This window comes from Porites lutea, chromosome 4, assembly GCF_958299795.1.
Source record: "Porites lutea chromosome 4, jaPorLute2.1, whole genome shotgun sequence".
In the NCBI taxonomy this organism is placed as follows: domain Eukaryota; kingdom Metazoa; phylum Cnidaria; class Anthozoa; order Scleractinia; family Poritidae; genus Porites; species Porites lutea.
Window position 1 is genome coordinate 2,475,513 of NC_133204.1, and position 17,568 is coordinate 2,493,080.

At 38.8% G+C, this 17,568-nt stretch overlaps 1 protein-coding gene across 1 annotated transcript; it reads left to right on the top strand.

Annotated features, from left to right (window-relative positions):
- Positions 1-275: 275 nt before the first annotated feature.
- Positions 276-16,531, top strand: LOC140933173 (allene oxide synthase-lipoxygenase protein-like). The gene is made up of 13 exons (XM_073382690.1): positions 276-367; positions 2,461-2,537; positions 4,369-4,575; positions 4,891-5,017; positions 8,139-8,367; positions 8,729-8,861; positions 9,429-9,544; positions 10,098-10,542; positions 11,336-11,454; positions 11,678-11,784; positions 14,010-14,112; positions 14,919-15,134; positions 15,871-16,531. Exons 1-13 carry the CDS (start codon positions 276-278, stop codon positions 16,099-16,101), a joined length of 2,202 nt encoding a protein of 733 aa, XP_073238791.1. The 3' UTR covers positions 16,102-16,531.
- Positions 16,532-17,568: the final 1,037 nt, after the last annotated feature.

Sequence of the window (17,568 nt, forward strand, 5' to 3'; positions counted from 1 at the left end):
GAGCAGCTGACAACATAGAGACTCAAAGAATTCATCAGGTCGACTCAGAGGCAAACCGACAAAAGCAAACGAGACCTAAAAACATACAATGAGTATGACTGGCTAGACATGTCTCTAAAAGGAACGTTGCAACAACTAACTGTCAAAAACTTGAGAAATATCTAACTGCCTATGGACTTGGCAAGTATGGTAAAAAAAGTGACAAAATAAAAACCATCAGCTGACATGTACTGCGAAATAATGAGCTTAATTCTATAAAAGACAAACAGTTGGAAATGGCAGACTCCATGTCCTATGCTGACCAGCAAGATGACAAATCACTCTCACATGACGATTATGTAGTTGGCACATTCGGGAGTGACACTGAGTAAGAACGGTAAAGTAAAGTAAATGTTATTTGTTATAACCATTTGGGTATTATGTAAGAAAGGGGGGCCCTTAAATCTTTAACATGATTGAAGCCGGGGGGGTACCTAAAAAAGTGGGTGCTATTGAGTAGGGGTCTGGAAATAATTTGGGATAAAAAAAAACAATTTCTCCTCCACCCCCCTCCCTCCCCCCCCTCCAACTTAAATTATGACTGGTCCCTAACTTTATCAAGACAGCACTTAATTGGAATTTTTTCGGACAGCGAACTTTAAACCCAAATTGATACAGATAGCAACGTTGACAAAGCCAAACAAGCCAAACAGAAAAAAATCACGCATAAGAAAGTAGAGTAGAGTGGAGTAGTCTATGCTACTTTTGGCTCTCGGTCATTAAAGCCTTGCCTTGTCCCTAGGCCTCAGATATCTCCCTAGGCCCTCGGATACGTTTAACCGAAATGCATTGACCGGGATGGTCAGGGAAGACGCCGTAAACGGACTAGTCATCTTAGAAGAAAGCGGAAATCAATTAGAGGCTAACGACAAAATTAAATTAAAACAAATTGCCCGAAACAAAAACTTTTTTATTCCATGTAGAACGCCAGAGGGTTAAAAAGCTTTAACCGTAATTTAACAATGAGATAAAAATATAAGATCTCATGGAAACTTACAACGGTTTTCTTGATTTGCGTATAATGAATTTATAGCAGGTTGTCTCAGCTGCAGTCTGTAAAGATCAAGAGTAACAAGACTAAATGCTAAATGCCTCGTAGATTTTAGACAACCGTCAGTGGTTTCTAACACTAGAGGTGATTGAATAGTGAATTCTTTTATGTAAAGCTTAGTATCAAATAATGATTCAAAAAAGGTACATACAATATTATCTTGAGAACAAAGGTTTAGAAATAAAGATAGTTAAACAGGGAGCCCACGTCACACACGTGGTTTTCAACGTGGACCTGCATTAAAACAAAATTACAGATATAGAAAAATGCCTAAGAAGAATTTAAAACCTTTAACAAATTAATAATTTAAGAATTAAAAAATAAAAATTATAAAATGCTCTTAATGTGTCTTTTAACAGATTAAATGTCAGAAATGTTTTAACTTCATTAGAGAAAATGTTCCAGTCGTTGGCTGCTGGTAGATCACGAAACGGTTTTGTCCCCAGGAGCTAGCGATATGATTGAGGCCTACAAACGTTACGTTATTTTTACTCCGAGTGCTATAGTAAGGAGGGTCTGCAATAACAGCTCTTAAATTAGTTATAACATTAATGGCATCAGTTAAGATAGCTTGGAGGTTTAGAACAGCATTCCTTTTGGCGTGGTCATAGTAATGTCTTCTAGGGTTAGGGTTAGGGAAAATGAGCTTGAATTTAACTAACGTACGCCTTTTATCCTTGCAATATAATGTCTAACGGTTAGTCATCAAGTTTTCTTTTCCTTGTCTACCACCTTTAAGTTCCAGTTTCGATTTGAGATTTTTCTACATTTGCACTTGTACGTAGGGAAAAATTATTCTTGTGCTTTAATTACCCGCCTTATAAGGCCATCGTTGTTTCATTCTAGACATTTTCAGAGGTGTTGATACCAACGGCGTCCCTAGCAACCACGCAGAAACATTCAAGATATTTTCTTTTCACGGTATATGACTCAGCTCTCAGGGTATCAAAAAGTTCATGGTATCTTTATTGTTTCTGTCGAACAACTTTTAAGCACCGCTGACAGATCTATTAAACATTAATGAGTATTGTTCATTGCCAATAAGTTGAAAGTTATAATTCCCCTTCTACTCGTGGGAAATTTTTTTAGTAGGAATTCACAGTCTTTTTGCAATTATACCTGGTTCGTAAGGTACGTTATAGACTAATTCTCTGGTTAGCCATGGTAACTTAAGAAATGTAAGAAACGGAACCTTAGTTTAAATAGAATATGTAGTTTATCCTGTTCTTTTGATTGAAGTTTACTCAGCTTCAAGAGTTTTAAATCAAAGGCACCTTATTATTGTGGTCTTATTTTGAAATTAAGATTTGGCTTTTTCGAATTTGACTATGATACTAAGACATGATAATCCTGTAATACGTTTTGAACAGAACCCTTGAAGTTTGCTCGATGAAGTTACCGGCAGTTCTTGTGGTATTCATTGTTCTCTGTCAAAAAACAGGAGCAGGTGAGATAATATCTCAAAACACTGGATAAGAGTAAAAATACTTTGTTGTAATTTCAAGGACTTAATCAGCCAAGGAATACTTCCTCCAGGCTAAAAAAAAACTTGAGATTGCATCAAGCATCGTGCTGATCTAAACGACATTGGCCGATAGGCCATGCATGCAGTCGTCAAAAATGGAATGTAGGCTTGGAAATATCCCTATTTTCAGTAGCTTTGTCTGAGGGTTTCTGCTAATCTGGGGTAGCCATTTAATCTTTAAGCTCAGTGTCAAATATCAGTCCTAAATAGAGATTAAGATTAACACCTCGAAATGAGGTCCTATAAAACAAGGCAAAATAGGAAAAGAAAAAGATTAAATAATATTTTAACCAGTATTTCAACCATTGACAGTTCTGAGTTAATCAAGGTGTTTGCCATTTTCATATATTTAATAAGTCTTAGCAAATTACTTTTATAACAAAAATGCCTTTGAGACATTTTCTACCCTCAAATTTCAAATGTAAGTGCCGAACCTTCCTATTTGCAGCAGAGAGAAAAGAAAGTTAGGTACTGAACAAATTGAATCTGTAAACTGCCGTTTGTAAGCCCTGGTCTCAAACATATTCTTAAGGGGGTTTTTAGGAGCGCTTACAAACGGAGGTGCTTATATCCGTGGGTGTTTTTAACTGGAATAAAAAAAGCTCTTTGAAACAAGCGTCGATCAAAAAACGTTCTGCATTTACTGGTTCAGAATGTCATAATAAATAGAATTAATTTCAACAACAGCTAGAAAAACCTAGAGGGGGGTTTATATCCGGGGTTTATAGATACAGATGGGCCTCAAGGGTGGTGGAGTGGGGGGTTTATAAGTCGGAGAGGAGCTTGTAAGCAGCAGTATCTCAGGACGTCCTTCATCGCCCACCATGGAATCTCGTTTAAAGGCCTGTAGACAAAAGCGTCAATAAACTGTTGCTAGATCAGATTTATTCACTTCTGTGATTTAACCAACGTTATTAGTATAAATTCTACGTTTAATTAGTTTGAATGATTTTACTTTGAATGACACGCTCCTGGGTGTTTTTCCAAACTCTATATTTGGGCAAAGCTGTATCGTTAAATATTAAACCCACTTCACAATGTTGCTTAAAGCACCTCTTTCCAAGCCGCCTTAAACGCAACCTTGGCTAATATTTTCTGATGACATCTTAACTTACAAGTCGGTCAAAGGGCAACTTTATGCCAACTTTATTTGTACGGTGGAGCTTTTGCGCTCTCCTCAGCAGTAAAGGCAGGGTCGGTGATCGTAAGTGAGACCGTGCTGGAAATGCCATGCTGATGACTCCTAACAAGGACGAAACAGCTGTCCATGGCTGCCACTGCCAAGGTGATAAGGCTGTGCGCATGCTTAAGGCACTGGCCATACCGCGCTCGCGGAGTTGGTAGGTGGGCTTCAGTTGGTAACTGCGGTGCCGATTTTCAGCTTGTTTGTTTTGAGCAGACGCTTGCAGTTACTATATTTCGAGAACATGGTATAATGGCTCATATACCATGATGGCTAAGCCAATCAGAGCTCTAGAATAGCATTATCCTACTCATTTTCAATTGTTACTATTGCCAATTTAGGGTCATTATTCCTGCGATATGGAATTAACTTCTATATTAACTTTGGCTGAGAAATTACAATCAATAGAGTAGAATTATCTGATCATTACGCTAGGCGCCCTTTGTGCGTGAATGCATCGTCCAAGCCTGAGAGGGCTGGCATAAGTTTGGAAGGAAATGTTCAACTTCAGTTTTTAAATAACAGTTGTCTTCTATACTTTTACCGTTACCTGCTGACATTTTTTCACAGAAGATGAAAGTGCAAGCGGTGAGTTATCAGGCAATGAAAGAAAGGAGTCATCGGAATCATCGCAAGTTGTGACCATAAACCCTGAGGATGACGACAAATGCGAGCCTAACCCATGCAGAAACGGGGGCACGTGTGTGAGTAACTACAACTATATTGACGGTTACGTCTGCGAGTGCGCCGATGACTTTGGGGGAATTACCTGTGGAGGTGGGTAGTACGGCTCTAATAGCAAGTATAACGTGTCAAAAGAACTCTTACTAGAAGGATAACAGGAGGTCCAATCCAAAAACTGCCTGCTCGCCAAACGTTGAGTTTCTGGGGCATTTGTAAACCTTGTGGCAAAACTGTTTTAACCTTTGTTAAAAAGTAAAAGTATCTCGACGACGGCAAAAAAACGACCTGTATTTTACACTTAAATTGGTACATTCGTCTGACAGTTCTCGACCAAAGTTAAGTCAACGTGGAGAACGTTGACCCGGCGATATGCTGACACCAGTATTTCTTCTTAATTTTTGCCAACAGATCTCAAGTGCCGAATAACACTTCCACGCTTTTCGTCACCTCAGTGCCTCATAAAGAGAGAACTTAGCAGGCATATCAAGAAAACACTTATAAGATTGACTTCTGCATCGGACAACCGTTATTCCAAGTAGGTGGTCGAGAGTAGAGTTTTAAGCTTTGCATAAGCTTCACCTGTAATGTGACAATTTCTTCCTCTGTTTCTTCTTGTCGCTACCCTTTTACAACGTCAGTGAGGATGAGCACTTTCTCTTTAAGTTTATGAAAAACGAAGCGAGAGAGAACTTCTATCGTTCTCGAATACATCAGGAATCGTTTGAGCATCTCGATCTGTTTGCTGTTTCCCGACTGCCGTTTGCAGTAAACAAGATGCTTGACCTCTCTAATCTAACAACATGAAAGGCAGGCAAAAGTACCCAAGGCAGGCAAGGTGTTGCTTGCTTTGAGTATCAAGCTCGGATACCACGTAGAAGGATACAACGAGTAGGTTGAGGGCGGAGGAGGCAGAGCGGGTCGGAGGGAGGTCGAATTCTCAAGATTGCACCTTTTTGCAAGAGCTTATGGAATTTATTTGTACCAAAAGGATAAAAACGAATATAGCAGATGACTATCGGTTTGTGGTTTTCAGCAGCACAATATTCATAATTATATTATGGAGAGCTAATAAGCAACCATGTCAACGACAGCTGCAAAAACGTCTCACTTAAATTAGGACTATTTAAAACGCTGAAAAACGAATCGAAAAGCTTGTCCCAGGCTCCGAGATAGTCGGGTCCTCGGGTATTGAGAAAAGCGCGAACATGAAAATAAAACGGGAAGAAACTGGGGAGAGGAAGGGCGGCAGAGCCTGTAATCATTTCTTTAAAAGGCCAGTATCGATATACTAGCTCATGGTATACCCTCTAATTGGTCGGATTTGACAGGTTATATCAACACTTCACAATGCGGTCGTTTCTGTCTCTCAGAGAGATGGCGTGCAGCGTCCATGCGCGTGAAATAGAGAAGTCCTAGATAACTCCTATGTTCAAAGAACATATTTACCAGATTTCCTGCACAAAGGAGCGTTGAGGAAGGAACACAAGACCTGCCTTGAGAACTTGGCGCGTGGAAAAAATGTTTTTGCAATCCTGCCGACCGACTTCGGCAGAAGCTTGATGTTTCAGCTGTATCGCATGTTTAGAAAGACTCACATTATCTTTGAAAAAACAAGCTGGAGCTGAAAAATCATAGCTTAAAGAGCAGTCATGACTGACTCATAACACAATTCTCCAAAGCTGGTGACGCTTCAGTTTAAGCTACAATCCATTCTTCGGAATCAAGATCTACTAATCCCTATCCGTGAGAACTGTAAAACATTCTGTTAAAAAAAAAAACTTAAAAACATTTAAAGAGCTGGGCCCAGCGTGAAAAAATGTTGCAGGAAACCATCACATCCACGGTGAAAAGAAAATCGCCTTTAGTTAGTCACATCCAGGAGGCACTTTAGAGAAAATAAAATAACCTAAAACCCTTCAGTTAAGTATCCGCAATGAAGAACTTTACGTTTCCAAAGAGGTCAAAGAAAATGCTCTTAAATCATGCCGACCAGAAACAATAACTGCGAAAAAATCGTTATGCGCGTCATGACCTCTCATCCAAGAGGGGATAAAGGGGACAGAGGAGGCATCCTTCATACACACCCTATTCCATAGGTAATTCGTCTCGAGTTATTTTTAAGACCACAGATCCCAAGGGGGATTAGGCAACAGCCAATCACATAGCGCGAATGTGTTCCGCGTGGATGACCCACGCTCAGAGCCACGCGTCCTTCACGAATTGAGGCAGAAAAAAATGGCGGAAGACGCGGAGAGCAATATTGCTGTTCGTTTTGTCGACGAAAACGGCTAAAGAGAGATTTCTGCTAAAGCTGTGTCAGCGAAACGGAAATTAAAAAAGAATCGCCCTTCCTCTCTTGTATAGAGCTAACAGTACAGCAGGGAAATCCTTAACACAGTGAATATTCTCTCAGGATCATTTATAATTTACAGTTTGAAGAGAGCAATTTCTGGTTTGATATTTATTCTTTTATTAGTTTTTTATTATTCAACAAAAATAACACTTGGCGTCCTATAATAATAATAATAATAATAATAATAATAATAATTTAATAACTTCTAGAGCGCTATTTACATTCGCTGATCAACAGCGCTTAACAACTTAATTAAAAAAACTACAATAAAATTCAAATTTGTAAAACTAATTACATGTACTTGAATATTACTTGCTACTTGCTTTATTGTACAAACGATCGGTTTCAATAGACCGGCGAAATTTCTCATTTTATTAAAGCACTGAGGTTACGATAACTTCGAGTTAAACTGATTTCACGGGTTGTCAAAGAGTCGAGCGATTCCCTTTTCCCGGGTGAGCGCCGACTTCTTTCGCTTCAATATTCAGAAATGCTCTCGATCTCTTTACGCTTTTATTGCCTTTCGCCCGACATGTTTTGCATGGCGTTTAGTCATGCGAAACCTCCACGAAACATCCACGCAGCGCGCGAGGTAACTTTATCCCGATTCTAAAAATAACTCGAGACGAATTACCTATAGAATAGGGTGTGTATGGGGGATGCCTTCTCTGTCCCCTTTATCCTCTCTTGCTCTCAGCATAAAACAAGCTGCAATACCGTATTTGCTCAGTTAAAACGTAAAACCCTCCGAGCACAATCTACCTACCAAAGAAAAAAATTCAATGTAGTGTGTTGCCTACCGACCCCATTTTTACACCAGGCAGGGATTAGCCACTCATTGACATTTCAAATGCTTGACAGACAAAATTAAATTATCTCAAACGTGCCAAAAGTGGGCGGAAGAGGTGGGGGGGGAGGCGGTCGTAAAAGAAATTATTATAGACTCTCTCTTCCTTCCTTGTTCCTCCCCCCCCCCCCCCCCCTCACCACTTCTTTCACTTTCGTGTCTTCCCCACCATCTGGGTGTTTGAAACAGGCTATAAATCACCGCCACCTGTCTTGCAACAATTAGGGTTGTTACAAGTTGCGAAAATTTGTTCTAGAAAGTTCTACCTTTTGCAACAAAATTTGTAAAACGTCTTGCGTTCATGTCCTCTATAATGTGTGAAGATAGGTTTCACGTTTTAGTCTTCCCAAGATAGCAAAGAAATGCACAAGCTACCTTGCCGGAGATCCGCTAGTGCATTTTCACTCTGGTGAGCATTTATTGGTAGTCGTGCTTTAATGTGATTTCCTTAAGCAGGTCAGATGATCTGATGGTGCCAACGTTGTCAAAGAAAGGCGCAGCAAGCTTTGTTCAAAGTGCGTCTACGGATCCATTCACCATAGAGTGGTACATGAAAATGACAGACAACGCTGATATCAACAAAGATCTTGAGTCACACTTTACTCTCAAAGATCCTCGTTTCCACGAAACACCAACTTTGATTGACTTTGCAGTAGTATTTGAGGCCTTCTACAAACATCACAGGGTAACTATTTGGTTTTTGGTAGCATAGCATGAACTCAGTCTCATGTTTGAGATTTATACACACAACAGCTACTTCACTAAAGTTGTTGTCGTTGTCACGACATTGAAATATTTGTCGATTCTATACCGTAGTATTAGATACCTTCTCAGGAGTTGAATCTCTCTTATTGTTCTTTTTATTATTTTCTTACATTATTAATTCTTTAAGTTTAGCTAACATGAAACTTATCTGTGAGTAACTGATCGAGTTAATTAGGCCATCAACATAGATGATGAACAGTACGAGACCTAGTATGGAGCCTTGTGGGATTAAGTCATCTGAAACCCGACAACCTGCTTTTGATGAAATCAAATTTCTTTAGAAACGCAGTGCCATGAGTGCCTTGAAACTCGTTCCTGCAGTCGAAGAGAACTTTTTCAAGGACCGCTGTTTTGCAGATCAGCGGGTTGCCGGAGCTAATCCATTCCAGCTATGGCGAGTGACAAATAAGGAAGGTGAGGATATAAATATTATAGCTGCAGTGGCCCACACCTTTATCAAAAGAATCGCAATTTGTGTCTGAATCGTGATCAAAGTAGAAGAACCCGCTTAATAGAGATGAAAAGTCGTTACGTCACCTTGCCATGGTAGCAAAATTTCTGGATCTCAACAACCGTGGTCCTGAATATATGCCGGCTAAAAAAACAAACAAACATGGTATGTATGACTTCCTCTGTGCATGATTGCCCTCAGGAACAACACGGTAGCCTATACTTTTCTTCAATCTTTCGACAATGAGAATGGCCGTCTCTGTCAAGATCTTTAAGATTCACTGAAATTTTGCTTCCATGGTAATGTGACTTCAAACTTCTCCTCTCTATTTTTCCTGTTTATTCGCAATATTAAGCAGTAAAGTCAGTAAACCTTCAAATGAAGAGTGTCAAAAATCTCTGCAACCCAAGAAATGTATTTGTCGTTGTCATTTATGTCATCGCCATCGTTTTCTGTTTGTTTAATTTTCAAGTTTGTTTGTTCCTTGCCGATCGATTGAGCTATGAAATGCAGTCCTCTTTCACTTTCAGGAGAAAATGGTATTCAGTGGCAGGATCTTTTTGATGAGAAACTGAATAAGGACTTCAAATGGGCCGAAACATTTGAGGCGGCTCTTGGCACAGGAGATAAAGACGCCTTAGAAAAGGTTTATAGAACTAATAGTTTGAATATTCTTTTTATCTTGGTAGTGATAAACTTATTTCTAAAGAGCAAATCAATTTCACGTTAATAAAAGTGCTTGTTCATACAGTGCGATTGCATGAGAGTTTGAATTTTGACAAAAAGGATGTGAATTATTTATTGAACGTTCATTCATTCATTCAACTCATTCATATATTTTATTGAGGTTTTTGAGTTTAATAATACCATGCCGCTAGTTAAACTTAACCTGTTCCCTGCCAAAATTAGAGTACTGGAAATATTTAGAATTTACAAATAAGTCAGTTGCTGAAAGGATACTTTTAATGATATTAAGAATTACGTAGATCCTTGTAAACTCGTTAGCCTTTAGCTTTGGCAGATATGAAATGTAATCAATTAAAAGGAAAACCTATAAGATCTTATTTAAAATCACTTATTATTGAAGCAATAAAATCTTTGTATTTGTGGTGTTGTTTTCTTGCTTGGTTTGCAAGAAAATAATAGAATACAGTATTATTAAAACCTGCAAATAGAACTTCATTTCTTTTATTTTCTAGGCAATTGAAAATGGACAGGTTTATGTTAACATTTACCCCGCGCTGGATGGCGTAAAGATGCCGCAGGCGTTACTACATGATGTCAAGTTTAATCATACCGTTGTACAAATGACGTCACCGATAGCATTTTTTGTTGTCAGCGAAGCTGAGCTTGGTATAAAACGCCTTAATCCTGTTGCAATTCAGATGGACTATACACCAGACTCCAAAGTCTACACTCCGTTGGACGGTAAAAACTGGTTCCTCGCAAAATCGTTTGTGCAAAGAGCAGATTTTAACACTCTTCACTTGATAGAGAAACGTCTCAAGACTCATCTCTACTTAGATGCACCTTGTACTCTGTCGGAAAAATACTTCTCTGAATATCACCCTGTTTATCAGCTTTTAAGACAGCACTGCCGCGCAGCGTTGGAAACCAATAAGCTGTTTGAAATAAAGTTATTCGGTAAGATCTTTCTGTTTTTCAACGCTTTATTAGCTTTTCTTTGAATCCTTTAATATTGAAGCATGTTATTTAATAATACATGCATGTCATAGGCCTTGCCCCTCCGTGGCTTATACTAAGGACGATGATAAACCATTAAGAGTGAAAGTTTAAGAACGATTTCTTGAAACCAAGTTCGTTCAACTGACTTGACATCATGAGTTAAATCTTATTGGCAATCGCATCAAGCACAAATCAGGAGATTAAGTTCGACTTACGTAGAAGCAAATCCATGCTTCCACTGTTTTATTATTATTATTATTATTATTATTATTATTATTATTATCAGTATTATTATTATAGTAATAATAAATAACTGGGATGACCTTTACAAGACCATGAGAACTATATTGGATTTGACGGTGCGTGGAACTTTTGACGTTAAAGTCAGATTTGTGCCACTTTTTTATTTATGTGTTATAAATAAATATTCTGTTGCTTTTGAAACAAAAAGGAAACGCTCTGTTTGCTTAAAAATTGTTTAATATCCTATAAAAATGAGCATCCGACTCTTTCCAAAGTTCACAGAAATGTATCTGGGGAATAAAAGCCTCGGTGATAAAACTTCTTGGAAACCCCCACTCTTCCCCTTGCACGTGCTGCATCAGTTTATAACCGACCTGATATTTCATTTGTTAAACGATGCAAAGGAATTTTATCGATATGATTGAGAATAACAGTGATTTTTGAAACAAACAGTTCGTCATTGTTATGATTTTGTCGTACTTTTTTCTCTCTCTTTCCTTGTAACCAGGTAAAAGCGCTCCAGTTTACAAAGTTCTAAGTGTTGACTATTCCAGTGCCTTAGAAATGCTCAATAAAGAGTACGTGAATATGATATTTGACGACTTGGATTTGAAAAAAGACTTGAAGGTTAGCTGTCATCTTCTGTTAGCGGTCTATGAGTTTCTGAGTCTATGTTATAACTGGTTAAATTGAACGAAGAAGATCATAAGTTCCAATCATGTATGGTAAACGAGATTGTTTCTATGTCCTAGCCTTGACACATGGCGATTATCACAATATAGGTTCATTCCCAAGGAATTAATTAAAAAAGTCAATTTGAATTTGATTCATATCATTTTCCTTTAAACAGAAACGTGGGGTGGATGACCCGGAAAAGCTGCCATTTTATCCTTACAGAGACGATGGCCTTCTCTTGTATGCACAGTTGGACGATTTTGTAGATGCCTATGTTGATGCGTAAGTAGACAGAATGTTACTATCGTTCGGTTCTCTTATACGCGAAAGTGTAAAGTGAAATTGGGTCGCCACCGAGATAAAATAAGATGTGTATACAAATCGAAATAAATCAATAAATAACGCAAACGTGACCGTTTTTATGCCGGCTTAAATTCGTCTTAAGAAGAATGGGTTGTTTCAGTGGTTGGGAATTAAGACTCAGTATTTATTAGACGTTAAAGTCGCCTTAGAATAAATAACGGTAAATGAGACAGAGGTATTTAACATCTGATGACTTTAACCGCGCAGCTCGTCAAAACTATCAAGTAGACTGGGACGAGTCATTGTTTTAGTGGTGAAATCGAAGCAACGCCCAGCAACGCGCAATCTGTTTTTTATTTCAATGAGATTTTCCAAGAGACTATAAAGGGGACAGAGAGGGCATCCCCCATATACACCCTATTCCATAGGTAATTCGTCTCGAGTTATTTTTAGAATCGGGATAAAGTTACCTCGCGCGAGGCGGGGATGTTTCGTGGAGGTTTCGCATGACCAAACGCCGTGCAAAACATGTCGGGCGAGAGGCAATGAAAGCGTAAAAAGATCGAGAGCATTCCTGAATATTGAAGCGAAATGAGTCGCCGCTCACCTGGGAAAAAGGAATCGCTGGACTCTTTGACAACCCGTGAAATCAGTTTAACTCGAAGTTGTCGTAACCTCAGTGCTTTAATAAAATGAGAAATTTTGCCGGTCTATTGAAACCGGTCGTTTGTACAATTTAGGGAGTTTAAGATCCAACGACGAGGACGACAACTAGAACGTCAAAAAAAACAATAGGTTTAATTAGCGAAACAACAACTTCGCACGTGCAACACACTTTTTTGTTCATTTCTTTCCCGTTTTTGCACGACTACAACGTGAAAATGCCTAATTTCGCGTTTTATGGAGGACGTAAATAAGCAACGACGAAATTTTATTTCTCTTTCTGAGCTTGAATATGGTCCCTTGAAATTCAGCTTTAGGAGGGTTCACCTACAATTGACAAAGTAAGTGGGTAGGAATAATCGCTATAAAGACTGAAAAAAATAAACATCAAACCAGAAATTGCTCTCTTCAAACTGTAAATTATAAATGATCCTGAGAGAATATTCACTGTGTTAAGGTCTGTTAAGGATTTCCCCGCTCTACTGTTAGCTCTATACAAGAGAGGAAGGGCGATTCTTTTTTAATTTCGGTTTCGCTGACACAGCTTTCGCAGAAATCTCGCTGTAGTCGTTTTCGTCGACAAAAGGAATAGCAAAGTCGCTCTCCGCGTTTTCCCCAATTCCCATTTTGTTCTGCGTCATTTCGTGAAGGACGCGTGGCTCTCAGCGTGGGTCATCCACGCGGAACACATTCGCGCTATGTGATTGGCTGTTGTCTAATCCCCTTTGAGATCTGTGGTGTTAAAAATAACTCGAGACGAATTACCTATGGAATAGGGTGTATATGGGGGATGCCCTCTCTGTCCCCTTTATAGTCTCTTGGGTTTTGTACTATTATGCAGCGCCGTAGCTAGTATGAGGCCAACCGAGGCACTCGCCTGGGTAAAATTTTGACGAATTTCGCCGATCATTTTTATTTTACATAAGCGATCATCGGATATTTTTAACGCATCATGATATTACAAAGAATTCAGCAATTCAGTCAATATACTATGAAAAAATTACCATATCATCGATCTCAAGGGGCTACGTACGTTAACTCAAATTTTTTTTGAACAAATACTGATCAAAACCATTGGCGAGGTTAACGGTCACCCAGATTATGTAGCTTGTTTCTGATTATTGCTTTTTAAATTCCACTTAAATTAACTCGAAAAAAAGTTACCGAAAGGCCCAGAAAACGCTGCAAATCGCATTTCCGAGAGACTAAAGTTCAAAATTTCTCGGGGGGGGGGGGGGGTGCATGCCCCCGAACCTCCCTAGCAACTCCCGCCTGCCTCGGTTGGCCGTTTGGTCTGGCTACGGCACTGTTATGCGTAATATTTTTACAGAAAGTGGCTCAAAGACTCAGTATAAAAACTGGTAATGTCTTATTTGGCACATTTGACGTTTGACTTTTTTTAAATTTAGACGTTGAAGTATTTCGGCTTTATAAGTTTTAGAGGTCTTCGAGTCTAAGAAAGCGTTTTGTTGTTTTTTTTCTTTTAATTTGCTTCACGGGTAGACCTAGCTAAAATGTTTGAGTGTGATGTCTCGCCTTAGGTACTACGAAGACGACCAAGAAGTAGAATCGGACAACGAACTACAAGAACTTGTGAATGAACTATCAGCTAATGGAACAGGAGACTTCGGGGGAATGGGCATGGTGAGACACTTCACAAAGCAATCTTATCTGTTATAGTAGAAGTGTATTCAGTTGAGTGCTTTTGTAGCATACAGTATACAGGTATTTCGAGAAAGGTTGTCGGAAAAAGTGCACCCGACAATCCTGAAAGGTACCGTGGGTGGTTTTGAGTTCACTGTTCTTTAAAGAAGTTGAAAAAATGGCACGAGAGGCGCCATGGACAATGTCTGCGAGTGCTAAAGGAAATAACTAAAGGTAGGTTCGACAGCTACAGTGACAGGAACAGTGTATTGATCATATCCCATATTACCTTTCGGGATTGTCGCGTACACATTTTTTTCCGGCAACCCGTTTCTCGAAATAGCTGTAGACATTAAGCCTTCATACATAGCCGACTGTGTTCTACAACTACAATGCGATCATCGATGACATCGCATAACCGCTTAGAGACGACTTTCCTTATCCCATAGTTTCTTGCGCGTGCCATCACCAAATGACGTATCATAAAAGACTGAAAAGACACGGACCATATCCACAAAACTAAAAGTGAACCAAACAATAGTTTCCTCGACACCAAGAAAAATCCCTTTTATTCGTCTATTATTCTGACAAAAAAGAACGGACAATATTGCCATATTGAGATTGAAAGATTTTGGTCTAGTTTTTTTGTAACGAAATTCTGTGGAAAACCTGTTGAGATCTCAGACAGAATAGTAACAGATTATTCCTTAGATAGTTCAGGAGCATTGATATTTAACCATTATTCAGAGAAAGCTAAAAATTACAAATAAAGTTTACCGTGCTTATGTGCCTTTAACCCCACTAAGGTTCAGAAATTCCCAGCAATTATAGAAAGCAAAGCTACATTACGGAAAGTTCTGACCACACTAATGTGGGCGTTTACTGGTCGTCACGCGGCCACTACGTACCCCATTCTGGAATATGGTGGTTTTTTACCAAACGCACCTCACAGAATGTTTGCTGACCAGGATGGTAACGAAGCTTTCTCTAACCTCATGTTTGGAAACAAGGCTGTAGCATTGGTAAGGCGACAAATTTTCTCTTAAAAGACCCATGGAAACCTGCAGTAATGAATAACAAAAGGAAGCTTTTTTTTCAAGCACTGTAGCGAAAAAATGACTTAAGTTATTATGTACTAAAGGTCATATCACGTGCATGAGACAGAACAAATCTAGCTAAATCTTGAACCCCCTGGCAGGATTAAATCCTAGGATCTCCTAACATTGGGCGGGCCGCGCCCGAGCTACGGGAAGGTCCATCATTTATGATATAGCGGTGTGCTTAATGGAAAAAAGTGGCTTTCAGCCTATTCTGTCAATCGCTGTAGCCGACCCCAAGAGTAACAACATACAATCGCAAGTGGCAATTCCTACTAACTCTGGTTACATATTGACTGAATAGGGAAGGCAAAGCGAAACTTGTCGTTTTCAATTCTGTAGCATCCGAAGTATTTCATAGCTTTAGAAGCTAGAGCTACATTGGAATCTTGATTTAGCCGGACCTCTATATAACGAAGACCTAGGTATAACGAATGATATTCCTGGCGCCAGTAATAGTAAATTATATGACGAAAAAGTTAATATAAGAACCTCGATAAAACGAAAACCTCGTTACAGCGAACATATTTTATGCCAGTCCCTTGGCCCTTCGTTATATCGAGGTTCCACCGTATCATATCATATGACAGACTTCTTGAACTTGTTGATATAATTAAGGTATGTACTTTTATTTCTATTTTTTTTTTTTATTTCATAACAGGAAATAGCAGAGTTAAGTTCCAACCTTGCCGGGATTCATCTGGATCAACTTCTCGACTACTCCTCCAAAATCGAGGGCAAGAAAGGAATCGAAGTTGTAGAGAAACATCATAAGCAACTTGAATCCTTAACAAAAGAGATCCTGAAAGCGAACGATCAACGAGTAGTCCAAGGTTTCTTGCCATATCCCTATTTTCTACCCGCATACGTCACTAACAGTCCAAGCACGTAGTTTTCTTTCAGTGGAGTTATGATACAGTAGAAGAGTTTTTGACTGATTAGGGTTTGTATTAGGGCACTCTTAACTGTTTTATCAAGGTAATTGAGAACCTGTTATTTTTAAGCGGAATCTGTGGGTAAGTTACTAACAAAACATAATCTAGACCCAGATCTCGTAAGGCCAAGGCGCGCCAAGACAGCGTGAGGTCTGGGAACGAGATTATACAGAAGATTCATATGCTTATTAAAAGCGGAGTTTGACGTATAAAGAATTCGCAATTACAATGCTCACTTGGGAAAATGAAACTTTAAAAAAATTGCATTGATGCTCAAAATAAATAAATGTTTTATTCTGTTCTGACTCACCGGGATTTTGATAATGAAAGACCGACCAATTTAGCCTTTTGATATTTGATTCCTTTCACCATTATTTTCCAGGAACAGCTATTGCTAAATGTACATGGTTTTTCTGTTTGATTGTTTGAATTGTTAATTTTTTAATGTAAGAGTGCGGATATGATAGGGGCAATCATAACGTTCGCCTGCTTAAAGAACCTGTTTGAATAAATGAACAACTCTATTAATTTTATAATCAGAAGAAGCAATCATACTTTGTGTCACACGTACATCCGCTTCAATCTATAAAAATCCTAAATATAGGTTATCAAATTTAACGAAAGGTTTGTTAGCCAACAAAAGATGCAACAGACTTTTCAAATTTAAAGTGACAAACATTCAACCAGATATTCGCGATCGGTAGACGATCAAGGAGAACGTGTAAGCAAGTTCGAAACTCAAGGACTCAGAGGCGGTAAAAATGGCTTTAGCCTATGAAATATATCGCAGTTATCGGGAATTTGTAAGACTTTATATGAAGAATAATATATTTAATAAATGTAAAACTTTTGCATCCATTCAATAAAAAATAGCAAATAAATCGATCTCTTGCCTTTCTTCTTCTCTTAGCGCTATTTTTGCTCTGAATGCGCTAAATCGATCTCTTACCTTTCTTCTTCTCTTAGCACTATTTTTGCTCTGAATGCGCCTGACCTCTAAGGTGTAAGACCGTTCGACTTTAAAATTTTATCAAGTCGGCGAGCCAGGCCTTTACTGATCCAAGGCGTCTTATACTTTTCTTTCGTATTTAAAGTTCAAAGAGCCATGCCCATTTGGAAGCTTTTTTGATTGTGTCACAAATATTTTCCTTTTATCCGTATTAGACTTTTGAAAGACAGTTTAGAAGCAACCCGCGCTATCTCTCCTTCTAAATGTACTTAAAAATTATCAGACTTGGCCATCGTTTACGTTAGCAAAATCGCTAAGGTGACCGTAATTCATTGTAACCCTAGTACTGTCCAACAGCACTGCATCATTAAGAGATCAATAATATAAGTCTTTTTTTTGGTTGTCTCACTTTCCAACTAAGAGAAACGTATGCAGGATTGATCACATAGGGCTCCCAGTATGGACTGATATGTAC